The 23,668-nt window shown below is 58.6% G+C and overlaps 1 protein-coding gene across 1 annotated transcript in view; it reads right to left on the bottom strand.

Annotated features, from left to right (window-relative positions):
- Nucleotides 1-6,040: 6,040 nt before the first annotated feature.
- Nucleotides 6,041-23,668, bottom strand: part of COLGALT1 (collagen beta(1-O)galactosyltransferase 1) — an 18,365-nt gene continuing 737 nt past the window's right edge. The window contains exons 2-12 of the mRNA XM_046672200.1: nt 22,525-22,635; nt 21,741-21,858; nt 17,710-17,844; nt 16,342-16,546; nt 15,219-15,338; nt 10,898-10,974; nt 10,721-10,827; nt 10,329-10,461; nt 8,953-9,080; nt 7,790-7,996; nt 6,041-7,624 (exon numbers count right to left, since the gene is read on the bottom strand). Coding sequence (XP_046528156.1) covers nt 7,357-7,624; nt 7,790-7,996; nt 8,953-9,080; nt 10,329-10,461; nt 10,721-10,827; nt 10,898-10,974; nt 15,219-15,338; nt 16,342-16,546; nt 17,710-17,844; nt 21,741-21,858; nt 22,525-22,635 — 1,609 coding nt within the window. The 3' untranslated portion in view covers nt 6,041-7,356. The remainder of the gene's footprint in view (nt 7,625-7,789; nt 7,997-8,952; nt 9,081-10,328; nt 10,462-10,720; nt 10,828-10,897; nt 10,975-15,218; nt 15,339-16,341; nt 16,547-17,709; nt 17,845-21,740; nt 21,859-22,524; nt 22,636-23,668) is intronic.

The raw sequence follows: 23,668 nt of genomic DNA, 5'->3' as shown, positions 1-23,668 counted from the left end.
GTATTAGTTATCTACTGCTGTGTAACAAATTGTCCCCAAACGTAGGCACTTCTAACAACAAAGTTGTTACAAGTTTTCTGCAGGTCGGGAATCTGCCTCAGCCTCCAGACCTCACACAGGCTGCAATCAAGGTGTTGGCAGAGCTGTGGTCTCATGTGAAGGCTCGACTGTGGCAGGAGCCACCTCCCAGTTCACTCGTGTGGCTGTTGGCAGGATTCAGCTCCTTGCTGGACGTGCTGCTCAGCTCCGTGTCACGTGGGCCTCTCCATAGGACAGCTCACAACATGGCAGCTGGCTTCATCAGAGTGGGAGAGAGAGAGAAGTCCTTTGCAGCCTAACTTTGGAAGTGACATCCCATTGCTTGTCTCATGTTGCATTGGTTAGAAGCCAGTCGCCATGTCCAGCCACATGGGGAGGAGGAGGTTACACAAGGGCCTGGACACCAGGCAGAGAGCATCGAGGGCAGTCCTGGGGACTCCCTAACTTTGGTGACATTTCCTTTAGTTTCAAATTGCTGCCCGAGCTCTGAGGCGTACAGGCCTTTGGTTTGTGAGCCTGTGTCATTTTTGCCTGCCTTGTCCACTGGAACAAATGCATTGGAACTGAGTGACAACAGAGCGCAATTCGGCATCAGAAATAAGGTGAAAAGATGATCCAGCTACAGCTTTCCGAGGACTCCACCAATGATTTTTATCAAAAGGAAATGGGGGTTTTGTGTCGAAAATGAAAAGTCAAGCATTTGAGAAACCCTGGCCTACACCACATGACACTATACACAAAACCCAATTCTGAGTGTATTAAAGATTTAAGTATGGAAAGCAAAACTATGAAGATTTTAGAAGTTAATGTGGCAGAATAGCTTCATGACCTTGGCACCAGGAAACAATTCTAAACAAGACACAAAAAGCATGAAAGGAACCTATAGGAAACGATGATCAACTCCATCAAAATGAAGACCCTCAGTCCATTGAAAGACACTGTAAAGGGAGTGAAATGACAAGCCAATATTGGGAGAAGAGATTTGCAACACACAGCCAAGACAGGACTAGTATCTGTAAAGAACTCTGAATCAATAGGAGAGAACCACACAGATACTTCCTGACCGAAAACTTGATGGCTCATAAACACATGAAAAGATGTTCACCCCTCTGGGTAATCAGAGAATTGAAAAGGAGAACCACTGCGAGATCATATGCCTGGGAGCCCGGCAGCCATGTGGGACCCCGTCTTTCCACCTCGCATCTTCCACCTCAGGGTCCAAGATGCTGCTCCAGTTGGCAGTAAGGGGAAGAGGCCAGAGGAGGGCAAATTCCTTCCCTCCAGGCGAGACCGAGAGGCTGCGACCATTGCTCTCTCCCATTAGGGGTCCTTAGACCAGAACCTACTGACTGCAGGCGCCTAGCTGCAAAGGGTGCTGGGAAATGCACCCTTCCTTTTGCCATTTTCCCAACTACAGTTACAGTTCCTAAAGAAGGAGGAGAATGGTTACTGGGGCAAAACTAGAAGTTTCTGCAACCCAATCTCTCTCCCAAACCCATCCATCTAGCAGTCAATGAACTTTTTCTGTAAAGAGCCAAATAGTCAACATCTTAGGCTTTGCAGGCCATACAGTTTCTGACACAAATTATTCAACTCTGCCCCGGGAGCATGAGAGCAGCCACACGCCAGCGAGTGGCGGGCTGTGTGCCAAGAGAACTGTACTTGGAAACACAAGCAGGTATAGTCAAATCAATCCTCGTACGCCCGTGTTCACAGCAGCACTATTCACCACAGCCGAGGGTTGGAAACACCAAGGTGTCCATCGGTGGATGATGGATGAACGCAACGTGGTCCCTCCCGACTGTGGACTGTTACTCAGCCTCACAAAGGAATGAACCTCTGATACACGCTACAACATGGATGAACCTCGCAAGCATGCTGAGTGAGAGAAGCCAGACACATAAGACCACATAGTGTGTGATTCCATCTATATAAAATGTCCACAGTGGGAGACAGATGGCAGATTAGTGGTGGCCAGGGGCTGGGGGAGGGGGACAGGGAGCGACTGCTCAGGGAGGACGGGGTTTCCTTTTAGAGTGATGGAATGTTCTGGCACTAGATAGACATGATAATTGCACAATGTAATGAATGTATTAAATGTCACTGAGTTGAACAATTTAGTTGGTTAGTTTGATGTTATGTGAATTTCACTTCAATAAACAATTTAATTGAAAAAGAATCGAAGCCACTAGGAAAACAGTGTGGGAGTTCCTCAAGAACTTAAACACAGAACAACCATATGATCCAGCAATATATTTCTGGGTATAGACCCAAAAGAAATGAAAGCACATATGGAACAGATTTTTGCCTACCCGTGTTGAAGAGCCAAAAGGTGGAAGGAGCCCAGGCGTCCACGGAAGGATGCTGGATAAACACAATGTGGTGCAGACACCCAATGGGATACTATTCAGCCTTAAGAAGGAAGGACATTCTGACACGAGCTACGGCTGTGAGGAACTGTGAGGACATTATGCTCAGTGACGTAAGCCAGACACAAAAGGACAAACACTGTGTGATCCCGCTTATACGAGGCCCATAGAGGAGTCACACTCGCAGAGACAGAAGGGAGGACTGAGGGCGCCAGGGGCTGAAGGAGGGGAGTGAGTGTTTTAATGGGACAGAGTCTCAGTTTGGGACGATGAGCAAGTTCTGGAGACGGATGGTGGGGACGGCTGCGCAACCACGTGAATGGCCCTAATGCCCCAGGATCGCACACTTTAATACGGCTAATTTATGTTGTCTGAATTCACCTCAATTACAAAAAACCAGACCAGGTGGCTGCTCAGATTTGGTCCGTGGGCCGCAGTTTGACACCTCTGACCTCATCCACTCTCTTCGGCCTCCCCTCCTGCGTCTCCTTACTTCCCTCAGCCTCAGGCTGAACTCCAGCACCATCCTCAAGCTCGCCCCACCCTCCGCTCTCACCCTCAGCCCCCAGTCGACCCTAATCCCCCCCATGTCCCCTTGCCTCCTCATCATGCCACCTGCCAATGTGGCTGGATCACCCGGGGACATCACCAAGTGCACGGTAGTTTCCTGGAGGGTGAAACATAATTACGTGATTGGCGATCTATGTGAGATTACATTTCAATTACACGACTTCTTATATTGCATTATAATTACTCTGCTCCTAATCCTGCAATTACATATAGTGGTTTCCGTGATTATGCATCCTACAATTACACGCTTGTTCTGAGCATTACCATAATGTGCAGTAATAAACAAGGGACAAGTGGTGGGTTGACATCAGCGCCCTCCCCAAGCCAACTCCTTTCCAGGCAGAGGCTGGAAAGCTGCAGCTGTGCCCTCAGACTTCCCCGAGGCTGGGCGCTCGCGGTCCCCCGGCCAGAGGCGCCTGTGGGAGGTCGGGAGGCGGAGGGACCGGGTTTGCTTCCCTTTCGCTCTGCCAGCAGCCAGGTGTGGAAACACCTGGCGTTTTGGAATTCACGTCCCCGTGCCCAGCAGCCAGCTTGGTGGGCAATGAGAAGCAGTCATGGAGGCGGAGGCAGCGTCCTGTCCCTGGACCGCAGATCCAGGGTGTGGGCCCGAAGTGAGAAGCTTTCGAGGACTCCTGACTGCCCGCCTTCCTCGACTGGCTGGCGGGAGCCTCAGTTCCCTGGTGAGGTAGTTCGGTCCCGCTCCTCTGCACCGGGGGTTGGCAAACTACAGCCCTGGGCCAAATCTGGCCCACTGCCTGTTTCTGTAAATAAAGTCTCATTGGCACACAGCCAGGCTCATTCTCCCATTCGACTCAGTCCGCGGCTGCTTTCACACTGCGACAGCAGAGCTGGGTCCTTGTGAATTTCCTGTATGGAACCCCTTTCTGTCAAAGGACTTCGGGTGGCTTCTGTTTCCAGCCTTGATCCTGACTGATACACTACGTCATGATACATAATAAATTATGATACCTCCATAGAGCCAGACACAATTGCAGTCAGGACGAACGTTGTGGACTGAATAATGTCCCCACCAAAGGTGCCCACCTACTGTTGCCCAGAACCTGTGAGTATTACTTCAAATGGCAAAAGGAACATTCCAGGTGGAATAAGGATCTTGAGATGATGGGAGATTACTCTGGATTATTCTAGTGGGTTCTTACTGTGATCAGTCACAAGGGTCCTTGTAAGAGGGGTGAAAAGGTCAGATGAAGCAGTAGATGAGACGATGGAAGCAAGAGTTGGAGTGTCGCAGGAAGGGCCCGTGAGCCCAGGAGCGCCAGCAGCCTCCAGAAGCTGGGAAAGGCAGGGACACAGAGTCCCCCTCGATCCTGCAGAAGGACCCGGCCCGCACGCCAGGACCGTAGTCCAGCGGGACTGATTTCAGACTCCGGCCTCCAGAAACACACGGGAGTAAACCTGCGTCGTTCTAAACTTCCAAGTGTGTGGAAACTTGTTCCTGCAGCCATAGACGATGAACCGATGGACCCGCTGAAGGGTTTTCCCATCAACACGAATCACTTTCCAATGACAAACAACAGATTAACCACATGAAGGCAAGAAACACACGCACTGTGTGTGTGTGTGTGTGTGTGTGTGTGTGTGTGTGGAATGTTCTAGAGGGAAGGACTCGGCTCTCCGCGGTTCGGAGAGCGAAGGAAAGACGGTTGTTAGGTGACCGGCGGGACAGGCGGAGCGGCACTCAGGTCCCGGGCCCCCAGCTCCTGACTCCCAGGCCGTTCGCAGCAGAGGTCCCTTCACTTCCTTCCACGAGGACGGCCCTCTGGGGACCGCTGTCCCGGGCGCCGCGCGGAGCTGGGGCGGGGTCCCCGACGTCGTCTTCCGGGTCGCGGGCCGGTCTGCCACCGCCCGGGCCGAGCGCCCCCCGGCTTCTGCGCCCGCGACGCCGGCGGCACCCGCCCGTCCGCACAGCCAGGAGCGCGGACACCGCCGCACGGCCCGAGGGACGGAGCCGCGCGCTGAGCTCGGCGGGGCCGACGTCGGGTGCGGACCAGCGCGCGGCGCCCGCGAGCCTCCGGGGCCCGGCCGGGACCGGCGAGAACGCCGCCGGGGCCTCCGCGGACGCGCGGGCGCCGCCCCCCCAGCGTCCCGGCCGCGGCCGGAGCCCCCACGGCCCGCCCGAGCGCGAGCCGCCCAGAGCCCCGCGCGTCCGCCGCGCGTTAAGTTTAGAAGAAAATTGCAGCAGGAGCGGGTGCGACCTGACCCCAGGCCACGCATGGAAAATGCGCTGGGGGAGCCGTTTCCAGCGGCTCATGTGACACGATCCTCCTTTTGAACATGTGTGTATGTTTGCACCATGCAAACGGTAAGACCGGAAGGTTTGTCACCAAAACGGTAGTTGCTGTCCCTGAGGACGCGACCCCACTCCGCTCTCCATTTGCTGGGCTGGGTGCTCTGTTCGCCCACGAGCACCGCGCACGGGCGGCGGGATGGTGGAAATGTGCGCGCACCGCCGGCCGGAGGACCGCGACAAGCCTCGAGTGTCCGCCAGAGATCCGACCGCGCCCGGGCGCGGACAGACGGACTCCTCACCCCGCCCCGGCGGGGACAGACCCTCCCCCCCAACACAGGCCCGGGGCGCGGACACACGCCCTCCTCCCCCCCCAGCCTGGCCCGGGTGCGACCCAGTGAGGCGCCCGCTCCGCTCAGTCCCCTGGTCCCCGCGCCAGCTGCTCGCGGGCGCCCCCCGCAGGGCTCCTTCGCTCCAGGTCTCGGGTCCCCACCCCGCCCGGGGCTTCCTGGGTCGCCTCCTGGAGGACTCCCGCGCCCTCGAATCCTCATCTTGGGGTGTTTTCTGGAGACTCCAAACCCTGGCAGCCCCTCCTCGTTGTCCTCTGAGACAGTCCTGCAGGGACCCCGCAGGCGGAGGGAGGGGGCCGTCTGACGGGGCGGCCGGGAACGCGGGGCTCCCACTAGCGGCTTCACCCCACTGGCGGCTTCTCTCCAGCCCCGTTCCCGCCCGCCTCGGCCGGCAGCAGGGGTGGGAGTGGGAGGCACGTGGGGGCGCGCAGACCACTGGACCGAGAAGACAACCCAGACTGACGTCAAAATTAACCAGGAACATTTAATAAAAAAATAGGCGAGTCATCTAGGACCCGGCCCGGCGAGCAGTGACCCCTAAGAGAGTGAAGCCCGGCCTGCCGGCTCCGACATTCATCCTGCTGAAGGCACAGCAAGTCCTGCGGCCTGTGCTGGGGACACTGCCGAGGCCATGGGCAGCCCGGACACGTGAGGCCGCCACAGGCTCGGACAAAGGAGCCCCTGAGCAGCCCCAGAGCACAGCTGAGACGCAGGCCGGGAGGTCAAGCCCACAGCCGGAGTGGGCACGGGAGCCCCAGCCGCCATCTGCATCCCTCGCCCCCTCCAGCGGGGCTGGGTCCAGGGGGCTCGCATGAGGCCGTGTGGTTGCTGGGACCCACCACTGCCCCTGGCGAGGGAAGTCACCCCCCTCCTGGGTGGTGGCAAGATGTTGTCTGCACTCAGCTCAGGTGACTGGGGAACGAGGGAGAACGGAACTCAGTCAGCTTTTCTCCAACCCCACTGGGGGTCCATGAGGTCTGGTACACAGTAGGCCTTCAATCAATGCCTGCTGCATGAAGAAATGAAAGGACTCGTCATGTTCATCTCTGTGGCCCAGCACGTGGGTGAGGAACGCTGAGTGAGCACTGGCAGTGTTTTGTGTCACTAACACCTGGTGCACACTCAGTGTTCTTCAGACATGTGGGGCAGAAACCAATTAGACCAAGAAGCACCTTGTTTCCTTCCATCCCCAACTCTGAGCTCAGCTCCCAGCACACAGCAGGCACTCAATAAGTGCAGAGTCAATAAGAACTTGTCTTTGCATCACAGGTACCAGGTACATGGTAGGTGCTCAACGGGTTTGAATAAATGTTAAAATGTCTTGTTTATCTCAATATTCCCCAAGCCTGGAGTGGTGCTCCATATACAGTAGGCACTCAATAAATACCTGAATTAATTTAAAAAATGAATGCATACACTAGTGCCTGACTCTTGGGGGAAGCAATAAATGCCTGATGACTGAATCAATCAGTGACTGAGGGGATAAGAACGCATCATTTGCTGCCAAAGCACAGGAAACCGGTACACAGTAAATGCTTGAAAAGTTTCGAGCGCACGAAGAGCTGAACGATGGATTGCTCCCACCCAATGCCCCAGTGCCGAGCCCTGTTCCTGGCATACAGTAGGCACTCCATTAATGCTGCCTGCGTGCATGTGATTGCTGAGCGAAAACGGGCAGGCTGCTGCCCTGCCTGGAGAGCCCTTGTGGCCTGCCAGGGCTCCACAGGGTCCCCGCTGTCCCTGGTGAGCAGGCAGAGGCCAGGCCTGGGGCGGCCGCCCCTCAGAGCTCATCACGGGCCGCACTGTCCAGCGGCGACTGCAGCACATCTGAGTTCTTGGCCTCGCGGCTCAGGGCCTGCTGCTCCCGCATCTTCTGGGATTTGGCACGGTCCCAGTCGGTCTTGACGTGCTCGTTGTCCCACACGACCGAGGTCTCTGTGTCGCTCACGTACCCATCGTCCCCCGTGTAGTGTGTGGGGTAGACAAGCAGGGGCTCCACGGAGAAGGCGCGCAGGTTGCGGGGGGAGAAGTGGCTCTTGTACTCGGACCTGGGGGGAGGGGACTGTGAGGGGTGGCAGTCCCTCCCCCTAGGGAAGGGACAGATGGAAGGACAAGTGGCCAGAGGAAAAGACCCCTCCCCGGGGTCTGGGAGCCCCGCCCCACCCAGGACAGCCACTCAGCGAGACCCCAGCCCGCCTGCCCGCAGCCCTCACACTGGGTGCTTGTCGAACATGACGGGCAGGAACTCGTCGACGGGCAGCATCTTGGCGAGCGGCTGGGCAGCCAGCAGCTTGCGGGCGCCTTGCTGGGAGAGCACGTAAGCCAGCGTCCAGTAGGAGTAGTCGGCCTCCACCAGGTTCCTCACTCGGGGCACGGCCTTCTCGGGACGCTCCACTTGCATGCGCTTCCGGCCCACATAGCTGGGGTGCAGAATGGGGGCGCTGTCACCCTCCTCCTGCTCGCCAGAGAACACTAATCCAGAAAGCCAGGGATCCAGGGAGCCGCTGGCCCTGGGGTGGGAGTGGGTGGGGTGGGTTTGGAGAGCAATGAGGCGGCTGGCGTGGCTGGACCGGGAGGATGACAGGGTCTGGGGCCCACAGGGAAGAGAGTAGGTTTTAACCATGGGCACTAGGGAGCCATGGGAGGATTTGGAGCTGGGGAGGGTGGGATATGTATAACATTTTCTGAGGCTGTGCCACAAGGCAAGAGAGTGGGGCTGAGGGGGACGCTGCTCTGGGTTCAGGGGGCTGTGGGGCAGTAGGGCATGGGGGATGGATATGGTGAGCAGTCAAGAATGAAAGGGTACAGCTACTATTCATATTACTAGCATGGTCCAGAGTCTGGGGCCTAGAACCTGGATCGCAGTCCTGCACACAGGAGGGGGAGAAAGAGGGTGGGAGGAAAGGCGAGAAGGACAGAGGGAGAGAGAGGGAGAGAACAAACCAACCCCCCTATAAGGAGATTCTAAAGTACTCTTGCAGAAATATGCTGGCCACACCCCACCTGGTGCTGGTCTAAGACTCAAGCTTCTTGACTACGCCCCACACTCAGCCACCCCCAGCTTCTGACCACGCTCCCAAGCGCTGACTACAGCTACCCAAGCTCCCCAGCCATGCCCCACTCCCTACAGAACCCCTCAAGTCTCCAGGCCCTGACGAACCCGCCCCCCACAGCTGGGTCCATAAACTGACCTACCCCACAGGCCTTAGGCCAAGCCCCATGCACTGACTGCTCTCAGGTCCAGGACCACGGAGCGCCTCACACAGGCCACATGCCAGTCCTCCTAGCATACCCCCAAGAGCTGGCCCAACCCATTAACCTGCAGACGCCCTCAGACCTATAGGGTCTCGGCCACACCCCCAGGCCCCATACGCACATGAGGTCCCAGTCCAGACCCTCCCGGTCCACATCCCGCATGAGGTTCATCAGGCGCCTCTTGAAGAAGATCTCAAAGCGCAGGTCGTCCTCAAACACCAGCGACTTCTGCAGCCCCCGGTCAACGACCTGAGGGAGGACACCCGCCCAGGCCCGGGGAGATCAAGGCTCGGCCCTGAAGCCGGCTCTGCCTAAAGGCTCTGGGGCAGCAGGACAGAAGCAAATGCACCCCTCCACCTCCACTTTCTGGATCCACCTCCTCCACACTTGGCTAGACGCCCCAACCTGGCCTGGCTGCTTCCCCACCCCGGGGCCGGGGCCTGGGCTGTGTCTTTGACACAGAACGCCCTCCTTCAAGTAGCAGCAGGCAGGCTCCCTCTCACCCTTCAGGCCTCAGCTCAAATGTCATCCACCCAAGAGATCCTCCCTGACCACCATCCAAATATGCCAGCTGAGGACAATTCACAGCCCTGGGGCCTCTCCTGTAGACACAGCTCACTTATTTCATTGTAGTTTATTTCTTTGTGGTTTATCATCACTCTCCCCACCTCGCGGGGCTGTGAGCCCCCTATTGGGGGTGGGGGGGTCTCTCTTGGTGGCTGTTGTCCCCAGCACCAGCCCTGGTGCACAGTAGGTGCTTGGCAAATGTTCCCAGAATGAATGAACTTGAGAATCTTCATGACTGCCCCCCTGAGACTGTGACTCTGTCATCTGGGGAAACTGAGGCTCAGACTGGGAAGTGCCTTCCTTGCTCACAGAGCTCACCCCTCTAAGAGGCAGGGCCAGACCTGAACCAGGGTTCCCGCAGCTCCAGGGCCACCTGGACACCACAACCTCTGCCCCATGCTATCCACCATGAATCTCAGGAAAGGAGGGCAGGGGAGCCCCTCCCCACGCACCCTCCCACCCCGCAGCCAGATGCCTCATCTGGCCTCACACCTGACAGCCCCAAGTTCAAATCCCAGCCTGGTGTCTTCACTCATCACAGCCTCTCCCTCCAAGGGTGGCTCACGAGCCCCCAGGCTGATGGGTACCAATGAGTGGGGTCCATGATGGCTAGCGTCACCAAGGCTGTTACTTCTATTAGCAAGCACTGAGCACAGAGCCCAGGCTCCAAGGACACTGGACAACAGCTGGGCATGAGGAGGCCTCAGACCCCACCTATTCCAGGAACTGGGCTCCCCGCCCCGTCCCCAGGCTGCTTGCACAACGGCACAGTGAGGGACAGCAGCTCCCCTGCCCAGGGGTCCGGGCACGGGCCGGGGAAGGATGCGCTGAAGAGGCCGTCCCTCTGCGAGTCTGGAAGCCTGCGTGGGGCGCAGGCAACTCCCTCCCTGAGCCGTAAGGAGGCTGAGGGCCCCACCCCGCCAGACCCACCTCCTTCCAGATGTTGTAGTGGCTGAGGAAGCAGCCCAGCTCCCCCTTGGTGAGGGGCCGCCCGTGGTAGGGGTCCCGGTAGCCAGGCAGCATCTGGATGCCCAGCGCCTCCACCTGGCTGGTGTTCATGGCCCTGGAAGGGCAAAGGAGGGGTCGGCGGGAGACCACCCTCAAGTCCACCATCAGCGTTCCCCTCTGGCTGAGCCGCCAACTCCGTCTCCCGCTGTTAGCACCCCTGCTGGACCCCACGAAGCCAGGTCTGCCAGGGCGGGGTCCACCTGAGCGCACGTCGGCCAGCCCCTCTAGGGTCGGACTCCCCTCCCCTCCACGGTGCCACCAGCACAGTCCACGCCCAGGTGTGGAGCCACCCCTCCCGCCGAGGCGGGACTCACTTGCCGTCCACAGCCTCCACCAGCCGGCACTCGATCTCCTGCGCCCTAAGCGCCTGCAGCATGCGTGTCCGCCGGTCCTGCCGCCGCTTCAGGTTGATCATGAAGACCTGTGGCCCAGAGACTCCGTCGGACCCACCGGCCAGCCCACCGCCCCACCCCCCGGAAGGCCTGGCCCACCTCATCAAAGCCCATCTTGTCAGGCATCTTGGTGGGCACTGAGATGAACCGGGAGGGCTCCACTGGTGGGTGTTTCACTGCGGGGCAGAGAGAAGCCAAGGGGTCAGTGGGGTTACAGGGGGGCTCCAGCCTCTTTCCAGTGCCCCATCCACAGCCCCTCCTTGGCTCCATAGCACCCCAAGCTCCTCAGCCTGTGTTGGAGACCCTGCCTGACCTGGCCGCACCTACAACGCCTGTGCTAGTCTCCCCCCTATGCCTACTCATTCTGGCTGCTGGCACCCCAAACTCACCCATTCCAACCTCAGGACCTTTGCACAGGCTGGGCCTCTGCCAGGAACACCCTTCCTTCCTCCCCCTGAATTCTCAGCTAAGAAGCCTCTTGATGAGGGCAGGGGAGCCTCCTAATGTCCCCAGGCTGAGCCGGGTACCTCCTCCATCAAACCCCTCGCCTTGCTGTCCCAACTCCCTGGCTCCCTGTCCATCTCCCCTCAGCCTCCCAGGACAGATGCTAGGTCTGCCCACTCACACTGGGTCCCCAGTACCCAACACAGTGCCCAGCCACAGCAGGCACTCAATAATTACTCAGCATGAACACAGGAATGATGGTGAGCTGTGTGGCTTGGAATGACGACCTTGGCTTTCCTCCTCTATAAATGAGCTAATAAACCTCTCAGAGGTTTCACAAAAAGATGCCGTGAAATCACACGTTGTTATGGGTTGAACTGTGTCCCCTAAAAAGGTATGTTGGTGTCCCAACCCACACAACCTCAGAACACAACCTTATCTGGAAACAGGGTCTTTACAAAGGTGGTCAAAAGGAGCTCATCAGGGTGGGCCCGAATCCAACAGGGCTGGGGTCCTTAGAAAAATGGGGAATTTGGATGCAGAGACACACACAGAGGGAAGACGGCATGAAGACATGTCATGGCCGTGGGACTGCAGTGACGTGTCTACAAGCCAAGGGACACCAAGATTTCAGAGTGCTCATGGTGTGTCGCCCTTGTAGCTGCCGTGAGCAATGCTCAGGCCACAGCCCGGGGCCTGGCTTGGCACGTCTCTGATGGTTTGCTGAGAAGGACTGGATCCACACGTGAACATGGCCTGGCAAGGTCCCTGCCTGCCCACCAGGGTGGCCCCGAGAAGCCCAGCACGATGGTGAGTGTGGCAGCTGCCTCGCCAAGGACGAAGGCTCAGGTGAGCTCGAGGGACAGACTCCAGCCCTCTGTCTGGGAGAGGCCTGGGCAGCCCTGGCCTTCCCCAGGGACACCACAGCCTGGGGCCTCCTCCCACCCAGAACCCTTCCCAGCTCCCGACCCCCCGGGCTCTCCTTGGAGGAGCCAGAGAACCCAGGCCAAGGCTTTGGGATCCGAAGACTCGAGTTCAAATGCCAGGTGCCCTTTCCCTCCTCTGTCTGAGCCTCTGCCCACACTGGTGGGGGGTGTGGACAGCCACAGTACCAGGCTGTGGGGTGGAGGGTCCCTTCTCCCTTCGTCAGTTCTGGGAGAATGGGGTACATCAGGCATCCTGAAGGAGCAGAGCAATGCTGCCTTCCCAGAGGGCCAGGTCACAGCGACAACCCTCAGACCCATCACGGGGTGAAAAACTGAACGTGCCCAAAGAGAGGCCTGGCCGGGGCCCCCGGCTCCTGGCGGTGGGAGCCCTCAGAACGTCCTGCCTGATAAGAGCGTCTGTTTGAAACCAACGCACAGACAGAGACCAGACCAGTGGTTATGGGATGGCGAGGGGGTGGTGGGGGTGAAGGGATAACGGGGCACGTGTATGGTGACAGCAACTAGATGTGGAGAAGAACACCATCCAGTCTACACATCAGTGGAAATGTAATGATGTACACTTGACACTTACAGAACGCTATAAACTAAGGAGACCTCAATTTCTTAAAAAAGATTATCTTTGTTTGCCTGGGGCCTTGGGTCACACTGGGTGGTCTATGTCAACAGTGTGATTTCGGGTGGGGGTCTTGGGCCACGTCTTTTCAGCTCCCCTCTGTAGGGGCTGGAGACGAAGGTCAGCCATGCAGGCAGTCAGCCGGGTCCACCTCTGTGAGCCCCATAAAAACCCTGGACACCGAGGCCTGGGGAGCGTCCCTGGTGGCAGTACACCATGCGTGCGGTCACACATTGGTGCTGGGGGAAGTAAGCGCTGTCCCCATGACTCCATGGGGAGGGGACAACCAGAAGCTCCGTGCATGGAGCTCTCCTGGATGCCACCCCATGCACCTTGTCCCTTTGCTGACTGCAATCTGGCCCTTCCGCTGTAACAAATCGTAACTGTGTGCACAACAGCTTCAGTGAGTTCTGAGAGCTTTCAGCAAATTATCAAACCTGAGCTGGGGCTCAGAGACCCTGAGCCTGCGACGGGGGTGAGAAGTAAGGGTGACCTCACGGACGTTCCTAACCTCGCGTCCACTAATGCATGTGCAGAACCCTCTCACACGCAGGTATGGAACTCACTGCAACTCTGGGAAAAATGAGAAACGCGCTCCATGTCCCTCAGGAGGAGAGAGAAAGCGACATAGTAAAGTGACGTGGGACACAGCCAAGAGGGGATAAATCTGTGGTTGAACGTCCCCATGGACTACTACGCGACAGGCAAGGGAGCAAGCCACAGCCGCACACGGCAGCCGGTGAAGGCACAGACAGGATGCTCAGTGGAAGACGCCGCACACGAGTGGCACAAGGTACAAGTCCTCTGACACGAAGCACCAGAAGGGCAGAACCCGTCCACCAACGCAATTGGGACAGCGCGAGCCCAGGGGAAGCCAGGGCCTGGCCTGGAGCTGACGAGGAGGTTGTAAACAACCATGCCGCCCATCACCCATCCCCACTGTGTGCCCTAACACTCGACACACAGGATTCACAGTGAGCTGGGTTTATGGGGCCATTGGCAAAGATGCCCATCGTCCGTGAGCAGGTGGGGCGGGACGCAGCTGCAGGTCCCTGGACGCAGGGCGCATCACTCCGAGCTTTGCTGCAAGTCTGAAATTTCACTGCGAGAAACGTTTCTGCAGACGTGAAAAATCACGAGCACAGCCCAGTCCAGGGACCCACACGTGCACGGGAGAGAAAAGGCGGTTTTCACACAGACCGCGAGGCAGTCTCTGCACAAGTGCCTGAAACCCCCGAGCCTGCTGTCCACCTGTGTGCTCTGCCCTGGCCCCGAGACAGGAGAACATCCCCGCCTCCGTCGTGCCTGAGCTGTGACAGCGGCGCGAACGGCAGCCCCACGGGACATAACAGAAGCACACGTGAAGATGCGAGCTAGGAAACTGGCAGCTGCAGCCGCACTCCTCAGGGCCTGGCCGCTGGGTCTGGGGGCCACAGGCAGGGACCTGCCCTCGTGACTGCGGCCCGGGGCTGCAGCTGGGCTGGGGCCTACGAGTAACAAGTGCTCAGGGGATGCCCCGAGACAGAGGGCAGGGTGCCATTCCATACTCAGCCACCAGAGGGAAACACACACACACACACACACAGGCCCCCCCCCAGAGGGAAACACACACACACACACACACACAGAACCTTCTAGAAGCAGTTAAGAGTGGGAAACAGCCCCAGCAGAGGCCTGGCCCTCCCGGCCCCTCCCCATGGGCGCTGCCTCACAGCTCGGCCAGGACTGAGTGTCTGTTGCTCCCCAGCCAGCCGGGGGGCGGGGGGCAGCCCTCCTCCCACAACCCGGGCGCGCTGCCCAGGGGCCCACCAGAGGGACAGCTGCCAGTTTAATAGTTTATGGATCTATTTACACGGTATCAGAAGAACAGAGATTGCACTTGTGGTAAAAATACATAGTTTCCTTTTTAAAATAAATATATTCAAGCGGAAAAAAAAGGCGTCTGCTCAAGATAAATATTAAATAAACAGTGGGCCTGAGGGTTGGAAACGGCACTTGAGGATTCCTCAGTGAGGACCGCCCTCCCGCCCTGCTCCCCAGCCTCCAGGCCCCCCCAGACTGCCCTGGGGAAAAGGCCTGCCCACCCAGCTCAGCCCCCTGCTGCCACACCCACCTCACCCGTTTCCAGAGCCCACGGCCACCAGCCTCCCGGCCTGTGCACGAGCTGCTCCCTCGGGCTGCAGGCCTCTTTCTGGCTAACACCTACTCACCCTGCACCTTAATGCCACCTCCCCCAGGAAACCCACCCTGACTGCCCCAAGCACACCATGCATAGGTACTTGCAAAGCCAGTGCTCCATGAGAGCAGGATAATGGTCCACCCTATTCCCGCCAGATCCCCAGTGCCCAGCCAAGGGATGGGCAGCCAGTTGACAGCTGTGAGGGGGCCCAGCGAGGGGGTGGCGCGGCGGACTCACCCATGACCTCCAGCTGCACGTGCAGGAAGCTCTCGGTCTCGTCCTGGAGGGTGCTGTGCGCCCGCAGCGGCACGGGCAGGAAGCCGTACACCTCCCTGTTGCACGCGTACATCTGCACCTCTGCACGGGAGAGCGTGGTCAGAGCCGGCGCGCACGCGAGGCCCACGGGGCCAGGGGCGCAGAGGGGCCGCCAGACACCCGGCCAACGGCGGGACTGGCGCCCTCTGGGCCCATAGGGCTCGTGACAGCGGACAGCCCGACCCTCGAAGAGGCGCCCTTACGTGGGGCAGGGGACACAGTGCCCGTGAGGTCGGTAGTGCCACCTCCGCCTGCGTTTGTCCTTCTCCAGACGGCTTACATCCTTACAACGAGGACGCATCATTTTTTAAAGTGAAAAACCCAACGGAAATGATTTTCATGTTAATTGGCTAACTTCTCCTGGAAAGAGCCGGATGGGGACCATCTTCAGCCTGCGGGCACCAGTGTCGGTCTCAGCAGCCAGGTCTGCCGCTGGGACGCAGCAGCCCTGGACCACGCTTACGTGGTGGGCCTGACTATGTGTGACGAAACTTCACCTATAGGCACTGAAATTTGAATTTCAGATAATTTTCAGATGTCGTAAGATACTATTCTTCATTTTTTTCTAACCATTTAAAAACGTAAAAACCATTCTGAGCTTGTAGTCATACAAAAACAGATGGTAGGCTAGATTTTGCCCCAGGCCATAGTTTGCCAACCTCTGGTTTAAAATAAATGACAGGTCAGCATATGGCTGTGTTCTCCTTCTTTTTAAAACTTTCTTTCCCCTAATTATCTGATTAAAATATACTCAACTACAGAAAACGGGGAGAGTATAGAAAAATGTTGAGATGGAAATAACCTTTAAGAAATAGGTCTTAAAGATCTGGGGAGTAAGGCAACCAGCAAAGCCAGGGCTGCAGAGAGACTAGGTTCTGGAGATGGCATCCCAACACCTGGATACAGCCACACCTGAAGCCATCCCTGCACCCTGAAGTTTTGGTTCTGTGAACCTTCTGTGGGTTCTGTTTGAACATGCTCAGCACAGGTCCCAACAAACCAGCCAGACGATGCCCCCATGATGGCAAACCCCCTGTGGGCTCACCTGCCTGCTTGCAGGAGAAGGCAAAAACGATGATGTCATCGAAGGACCAGGTGTAGTCCGGGTGGGGAGGGTAGAATGCCAAGTTCCTGGAGGCCGCCTTCCGCAGGTCGATGAGGAACGTCGAGTGCACCATGGGCACTGCGAAGCAGCCGCGGCGCTCGCGCTTGCGAATGGGGATGTATGCAGGCGTGCGCCTGTAGTAGCCCTGTGCGGAGGGAGTGGAGTTCTGCACGGGCCCGGACGGCGAGGCTGGAGGCCCGGACGGCAGGCGCTGGGAACACGGGAGAGAAGCCCAGGCGCCAGCCTCTGGCTGCGGCGGCACTTCCCGAGCCCCGGGCTCTGGCGTGGCCAGTCGTCTGCCCCAGAGCCGCAGCGACGGGCCGTGGCAGGTCGGCAAAGGGAGACGGTCCCCCCTGCAGACCCAGCCAGAACTGCGGGCCAGACGGGCAGCGTCTGAGGGAGGAAATCAGACAGCTGCAACAGGGCCTGACACTCGCCACCCTGCAATTTACACGGACAGTGAACACCAGAGTGGCTTCAAGGAAGCAGCGGGTCTTGCAGAAGAGAAGTTTTGAAAGCTTCTGGAACAATCTAGCATTGGCCTGTCTTCCTTGTTCCTTTACAAATTGGCACTGTCAGCGCATAACATTTAGATTTATGCAACATATTTTAAGACATAGAAAACACTGAATTGCTCACTTTAAAATGGTGAATCTTATGCTATGTGAATCACACGTCAAGTTACAACAAAGACAGGAGGAGACAGGCTGGGGCAGCGTCCTGGCTCCAACCACTGACCCCGTCCTCTAGCATGGCCCCTGCTCCAGCACCCACCCATTCCCTCCCCCTGGCTTTGCCTGCAACCCCACCCCCAACCCTGGAGATGGACTTGTGGCCCAGGCCTGGTCAATCAGAGCCCAGCATGTTCCTGGCGTCAATAATTGGTTCAGGGGTAAGAGGAGACGCCAAGGTCAAATCAGAGAGGATTCTGGCTGCATGCTGCTGGGATCGTTCCCCAGGAGTCTGAAAATGAAGCCACCCAAGGGATGGAGGAAGACAACACTGCTGTTTGAATACCTGGATCAAGCCTTGCTTGAAGTCCTACCACTTCCTAACTGTGTGGGCTTAAGCAAGTCACTTCCTCTCTCTGTGTTTCTGTTCCTGCCTCAGTAATGGGGTTGGGGTCGGGGGGAGATAACACAATCATGGACCCTCCCTCAAGGAGCTGCTGAAGGATTATCACGATGGTGGTGTAACATGTTCACCATGAGGCACTGTGAGGCTAAGTTAGACTCCAGCCACCGCCCCTACTTGCTCGGCCCAGTCCCCCCACTCCCGGCCCCCACCCGATGCCAGCAGCCCCCTGACCTGGGAAGTCATCCCACACCAGAAGTTGGAGTAGGCGGCCCGGGAATCCAGCATGGGGGCCACCACCGTCTTGTTCTCAGCGATGAGCAGGGACAGCGTGTCGGGGTTGAGGATCAGGTTGTCTGCATCCACGAACTGCAAAACATGCGACACGGCATCAGCGCCAGCCGCCGGAGGGATGTGGGGGGCGGAGGTCAGCGTCTTGGGGGTCCGGGCACCCTGAGCAGTGCCGGGGGCCCCAGGGAGATGCCTGGCCCCTCCACCGATGGCACTGCCCTCAGCAATGAGCCAACCGTGGTGTACACAGGAAACACACTCGAGGAAGAGGAGGGAAGGGCCACACGGACCCAAGTGGGCCGCAGACACGGCGCTGGCGACAGCCTGCACGGGGTGGTGGGCGCGCCACGTGGCTCTGTCCATGGGAGCTTCTAAAACGGCGGCGCTGCTAGAGGAGGCCGGGCGGGGCAGGGCAGCCTCTGTGGGGTGGCTGGAGGAACACACTGCTTTTCCACATGAGTCAGATGCCAATAAAGTTCATAAAAATAGGATCTTTACATGAGGCTCTTTTCTTTTTCTTTAACACCTTGAATGTTGGGGTAAACAGATGATAGCTTGTTTACTGCCACCTCGAAGGAAATTCACCAACCCATTAACAGCCTCCCCGGGAGGGGGTGCCTGCTGGGTTCCCCACAACCGTGTCACCAATCCCATCCAGAAAGGCCAACCGGGATGTTTGTGGCCATGCTGTTTGTCACACGACCTTGGGGATGACCTGGAGTCTCGCAGCAGCGGCTCAGCTAGAGAAAGCCTGGCCCGCCCCGCTGCTGAATGGCGGCCTGGCGCACGGTCCCATCTCCACGAGACATCCAGGACAGGCACCCGGGAATCATGCACAGAAAGCGGCTAGGTAAGGACACGCCTGTTGACCGGGACGTGAGCACCAGCCAGCCTGGCACAGAACCGCTGGGAAGGCGCACTTTGCTGCATCTGGTCCACAGACAGGCTTCCTGTTACCCACGTGGTATTTTCAGAACACCTGAATCACTTGTCACACACAACACCAAAAACGAGAAGTCCGGCCTCCTCCAGCAAGACAGGACGGCGCTCCCCGTGGCAGCCACAGCGGGAGACGGGAGGCAGCCGCCCCAGGCCAAGCCACGCGCTGCGGAGTGTCCCTGCCCGGCCCCTGCGGCCCTCTGGACATACATGCAGTGAAAACAGCACAACAGTCTGGCGGCTCCTCAAAGAGTTAAACACGGAGATCCCGGACCCAGCGCCTCCACCCGAGGGAGAGACACGAGAGAACCGGCAACAGCGACTCCAACAGATGTCTGGCCACCACGGCCACACAGGGGCAGCGAGCCAGGCATCCACTGACACATGACGGACGCACGAAACGTGGGCCATCCACACAACGGAACAACACTCAGCCACAAAAGGATGAGGCCTGACCCGTGCCGCCGCGTGGATGGCCCTCGAAAGCCTGGAGCTGGGGGAGAAGCCGGCCCACAGGCGACGGCGGGAGAGCCCGTCCCTCCGAAGCGTCCAGCACAGGCACGCCTGCAGCAAGAGGCAGCACATCGGTGGTCTGTGGGCTCGGGGAGGGGCTGGGGGCCGGGGCTCCTTTCAGTGTGATGGAAACTAGTTCTGGAACTAGCAGAGGGGGTGGTGGCTCAACGTGACAAACGCGCCAAATGCCGCGAACGTCCACCGGAAAACGGTTACTGTCACGTTACGCAAACTGCACCTCAAGTAAAACACACAAAGAACACCCAGAAAGTGAGTCTCTCTGGGAGATAAGACTGCAAAGTTTGGGCTTGTTTTCCTTTCCTAAGCTCCTTATTTTTTCTTGTATATTTTCTTACAAGTAACACCCGTAGTGTTTATAAAGAGCGGCCCTTTTAATAAGAATTTGAAAACATTAGGCAAACGATTTCACACCCCCCTGTGGATTTCCAGAGTCCCGGTCACCACACTGCAGCGTGTGTCAAAGCTGCTTTGAGTCTGGAGCCAACACCTTGAGCTGCACCCACATTTGCTGAGGGAAGGAGGTGGGGACCAGGCACCGTCAGTCCATGGAGCACATCCCACAGAGGCGGATCGGCAACCCGGCCGGCTGGGTCTGGGAGGGGCCAGCCCGCCTCCGTGCCTCCCTGGTTCCCAGGCCCCAGCCGACCCTCCCCAAGCCTCCACTTTCCCATCTGCAAAATTCAGAGGCGGCGGCAGCGCACAGGCCCCAGGGAGAGCGTGTTCCCTCCTCCCTCCTTCCGGGAGGCGGCTCCATCCACCCACTGGCTCTGGCAGGACGTGGGGACCTCCCAGCACCCTCCCAGCTGGTCCCCAAGCAGGGCCTACCCACTTGGCCTCAGAACACATCCTGAGCCCACAAGCCGTTCCCACAGCCCCCGCCCAGGCCTGCACCCTGGCTTCCTGCTGCCCCACTCCGGCCCCAAGCAGCCTGCTCCCCACGGCAGGCACAGGGCCTTTGGAAACTCACAGATCAGAATACGGGCCTCCCGGCTCACACTCACTGTGGCCCCCACTACCCTCACAGTGGAAGCCAAACCCCTCCCTCAGCCTGTGTCGTCTGCCCCCACCCACCGCTTAGGCATCATCCTCTCCGTCACCCACTCAATCACTCCATTCCAGCCAACTGGCCTCCTCGCCAGGCCCTGAACGCCCCGAGTCGCTCCCTGCTCGTCCCTCTACCCCAGACACTGTCCCCCAGCACCCCCAAGGCTCTTTTGCTCCTTCAGGTCTCTGCCAGGGTCCCCTGCTAATGGAGGCACCCCCAGTCTGCTCACTCAACACCCCGGCCTGGTTATGCCAGCTGTCGTGGGCTGAATGGTGGTCCCCCAAGAAGATACGCTGCAGTGCTGACCCCGGAGCCTCTGGCCGTGACCTCATTTGGAAATAAGTCACGAAGACCTAAGTTCAGATGTGCTCACGCTGGACTAGGGTGGGCCTTGACCCCAACGACTGGTGACCTCAGAAGAGCAGAAGAGACACAGAGAGGAGCCGTGTGACCAGAGCAGAGCCTGGGTGACGTGCCCACAAGCCAAGGGCGCCTGAGTCCCTAGAATCTGGAGGAGGCCAGGAAGGACCCCACAGAGCCTCTGGAGGGAGCCCTGCGACATGTGTGCTTCACACTTCCAGCCTCCAGAATGAACTGCCCGTGTTTCAAGCCCCCGTGTGTGGTACTTGTCACGGCGGCCCCAGGACACTGATAAGCCATCAGTGATAAGCCACTGATAAGCCTTTCTATAGTCTCCTCCTGGCACCAGCTGCCTTCCGCTACTTCCTCACTCAGTTCTGCTGGCTTTCTGGTCACGCCACCTTCCCTGGGGCGCTCGGAGGCGGGGCTCAGCCTGTGCTGGCCCTCACCGTTCCCCAGGTCCCACAGCAGGAGGGCCCCGGGAAGGGCCTGCAGATGTATGCTGACTGACAGATAAAGAAGGCGCAGACCTGAGTTCGGGGCCTGGCGCTGCCAGGCTGGCGTTATTGCGTTCAACCTCCATGGGAGCAGCCGCGACACTGCCCTCCCCACCTGCACGAGGGAGACGTCCACGGGGGGTGGGGGGTCACGGGCTGAGGGGCTCGCAGAAGGCCCGCGGGCACGCGGTCCAACACTACTGCGCTCAAGCCTCGACGTCCCCTCCTCCCAGAGGCAGCGCCAGCCCGGGGAGGAAGCGAAAGTCAGGCCTCAGCAGTTCGTCTCCGATGCCCTCACCCGACCCCTCCTCCAATGTCTCCGAGTGACCCAAGGGGCGACATCGTGGGACAGGCAGGGACAGCGACAAAGGTGGAGACGACACAAGTGTCCGACCCCCAGGTGACTGGGGACACAACCTGATGACCGAGAACCCAGGCAGCCCAGCAGCCCTCCAGCAGGCAGCTGTGTCACCTCCGACAGCTCCCTCCCCTCTCAGAGCCTCAGTCTACCCCTCTGTAAAATGGGGTCAAGGATGCTCCCTATGTCCTGCTGCCCGGCCTTCCCTCGGACACCGCAGGCCTCCAGCCCCGGAACTCACCAGAATGTAATCAGCCCACATGTCCCGGGCCGACTTCAGGGCCGCCTGGCGCAGCTTCATGACATGCTCGTAGCGGGAGTCAGACCAGTGCTTGGGGCCCTCCTCGTCTGGGTAGGACCTGCGGAGAGGCAGCCGTGATGGGGGGGTGTCAGAGGGGGCTTCCTGGAGGAGGGGATCTGTAAGCTGGATCTGAAGGCTGGGAAGGAGCAAGAGGAGACAACAGGAGGAGGGGGTGTCCCGGCAGGGGTACGAAGGTACAGAGGTCCCCAGTGCTTCCTGCCCAAAGGTAGGAGAGCCCGAGGCAATCTGTAGGGTGGAGAGAAGGCTCAGCAATCAGAACGAGGGGGAGCAAGGGGCTGCAAAGGCCACTCCAGGCCACCTGAGGGGCACGGGGAGCCAGGGGAGAGGAGAAACTCTGGGGCCTGTCTTCCCGGACTCAGCAGCTGGTCGGGGTAGCGAGGGGGACAGGAATAAACCCAGACAGAGTGAAAGGAGCCCGGTGGGCACTGCCTGGGGTCTCCCGGGGAAGCTGGCGGCAGAGCTGGTGCGGAGGAAGCACTGGGCGGCCACCAGAAAGACCAGGAGAGGGAACTCCAGGTGGAGGGCAGGCCCAGGCCAACAGTCTGGAAGGGGATCACGGCTGCTGGTGAAGCTGAGGGAGGTGACAGGAGCCAGTTGGCAACAAGGACTGCAGAGCCCTGGGCTGCGAGCTGGGGTTCTGCCCAGAACCACAGGCAGTCGTGGCGGGGGAGGTGGGGTGTAGCCAGTCCCACTGGGCACTCACCTGGGCTCCTCCGCCGGCCGCCACTCCACAGAATGGTACAGACTCTTCACGGCCACGAGCCACTCCCGCAGCACAGCTGATGTGTTGTCTGAGTTGTGGTCTGTGGCCACCCTGTCGGTGGAGGGGGACAGTGAGCGAGGTTGGGGAGACTGAGGCCAGAAGGGGCAGCCGCCATGCAACCTGGGCTCTGAACCCGGCTCGGCCGCCGAGGCCAGAAGGGGCAGCCGCCATGCAACCTGGGCTCCGAACCCGGCTCAGCCGCCATCAGCTACACAACCCTGGGCAAGATGCTTCCCCTCCCCATGCCTGTTCCCTCATCTGTTCCCTGGGGTGAGAGCAGGGCCCACTTCACTCCATCGGCACAGGCAGAGGGAATTAAACAAGCTAATTTCGGAAAAACACATTAGACACTATTAGTACCACTAAGCATCTAGGCTCTTACAACCAAGTTCGGCACTAAGTACATGCGATTTAATAAAAATACATAAATATCATACACCCCTGCCCCACCTTTCTCAATTCTCTCCTATGAGCAACACCACCTTATAGTAGGCTGTGATCATTCATTCATTCAACAAACATTTCTTAAGCACCAACTGTGTGCTTAGATTATCCAAGCTGAGGAATCTCAGGAAGAGGGAAGAGGGACATTTGGGAGTCTAGTTTGACCATGGAGCCGAGAGCTATTCTCCCAAATGAATTGTTACTAAGTCGACAAGGACAGCAGTGATGACAGTAATAATAACCACGGCACCAAGTCCGTGATGCCAGACACAAGGGCTTCACACCCGTTAACTGGTTAATCTTCAGAGACAAACCAACTGGAGTTACATTAATACCCCCATTTTCCAGATGAGGAAACTGAGGCAGGAGGTGGGAAGTCATCCATCGGACATGTTCATGGCTCTGCCCCATCCTCCTTCTAGGAAGGACCCAGTTACCCCCTCGGATCCAGGCCTACTGGGGTCACGGGGCAGGGGACCAAGGCGGCAGCAAGGGCAGAAAGACTTTTAGTTAGGGGAAGCGGACAGCAGCCGAGGCAAGGCCCCAGGGCGCTCCAGGCGCCCCTTCTTTGGAGCTGTGTGTGCTCCGCAGGGGGCAGGCGCCAGCCAGCAGGGCAGCCGAAAGGGCCGGGGTGGCGGGC

This window comes from Equus quagga, chromosome 9, assembly GCF_021613505.1.
Source record: "Equus quagga isolate Etosha38 chromosome 9, UCLA_HA_Equagga_1.0, whole genome shotgun sequence".
Taxonomy (NCBI): Eukaryota; Metazoa; Chordata; class Mammalia; order Perissodactyla; family Equidae; genus Equus; species Equus quagga.
The sequence above is the reverse complement of the archived record's forward strand: the minus strand, read 5'-3'. Positions and strand labels throughout refer to the sequence as shown.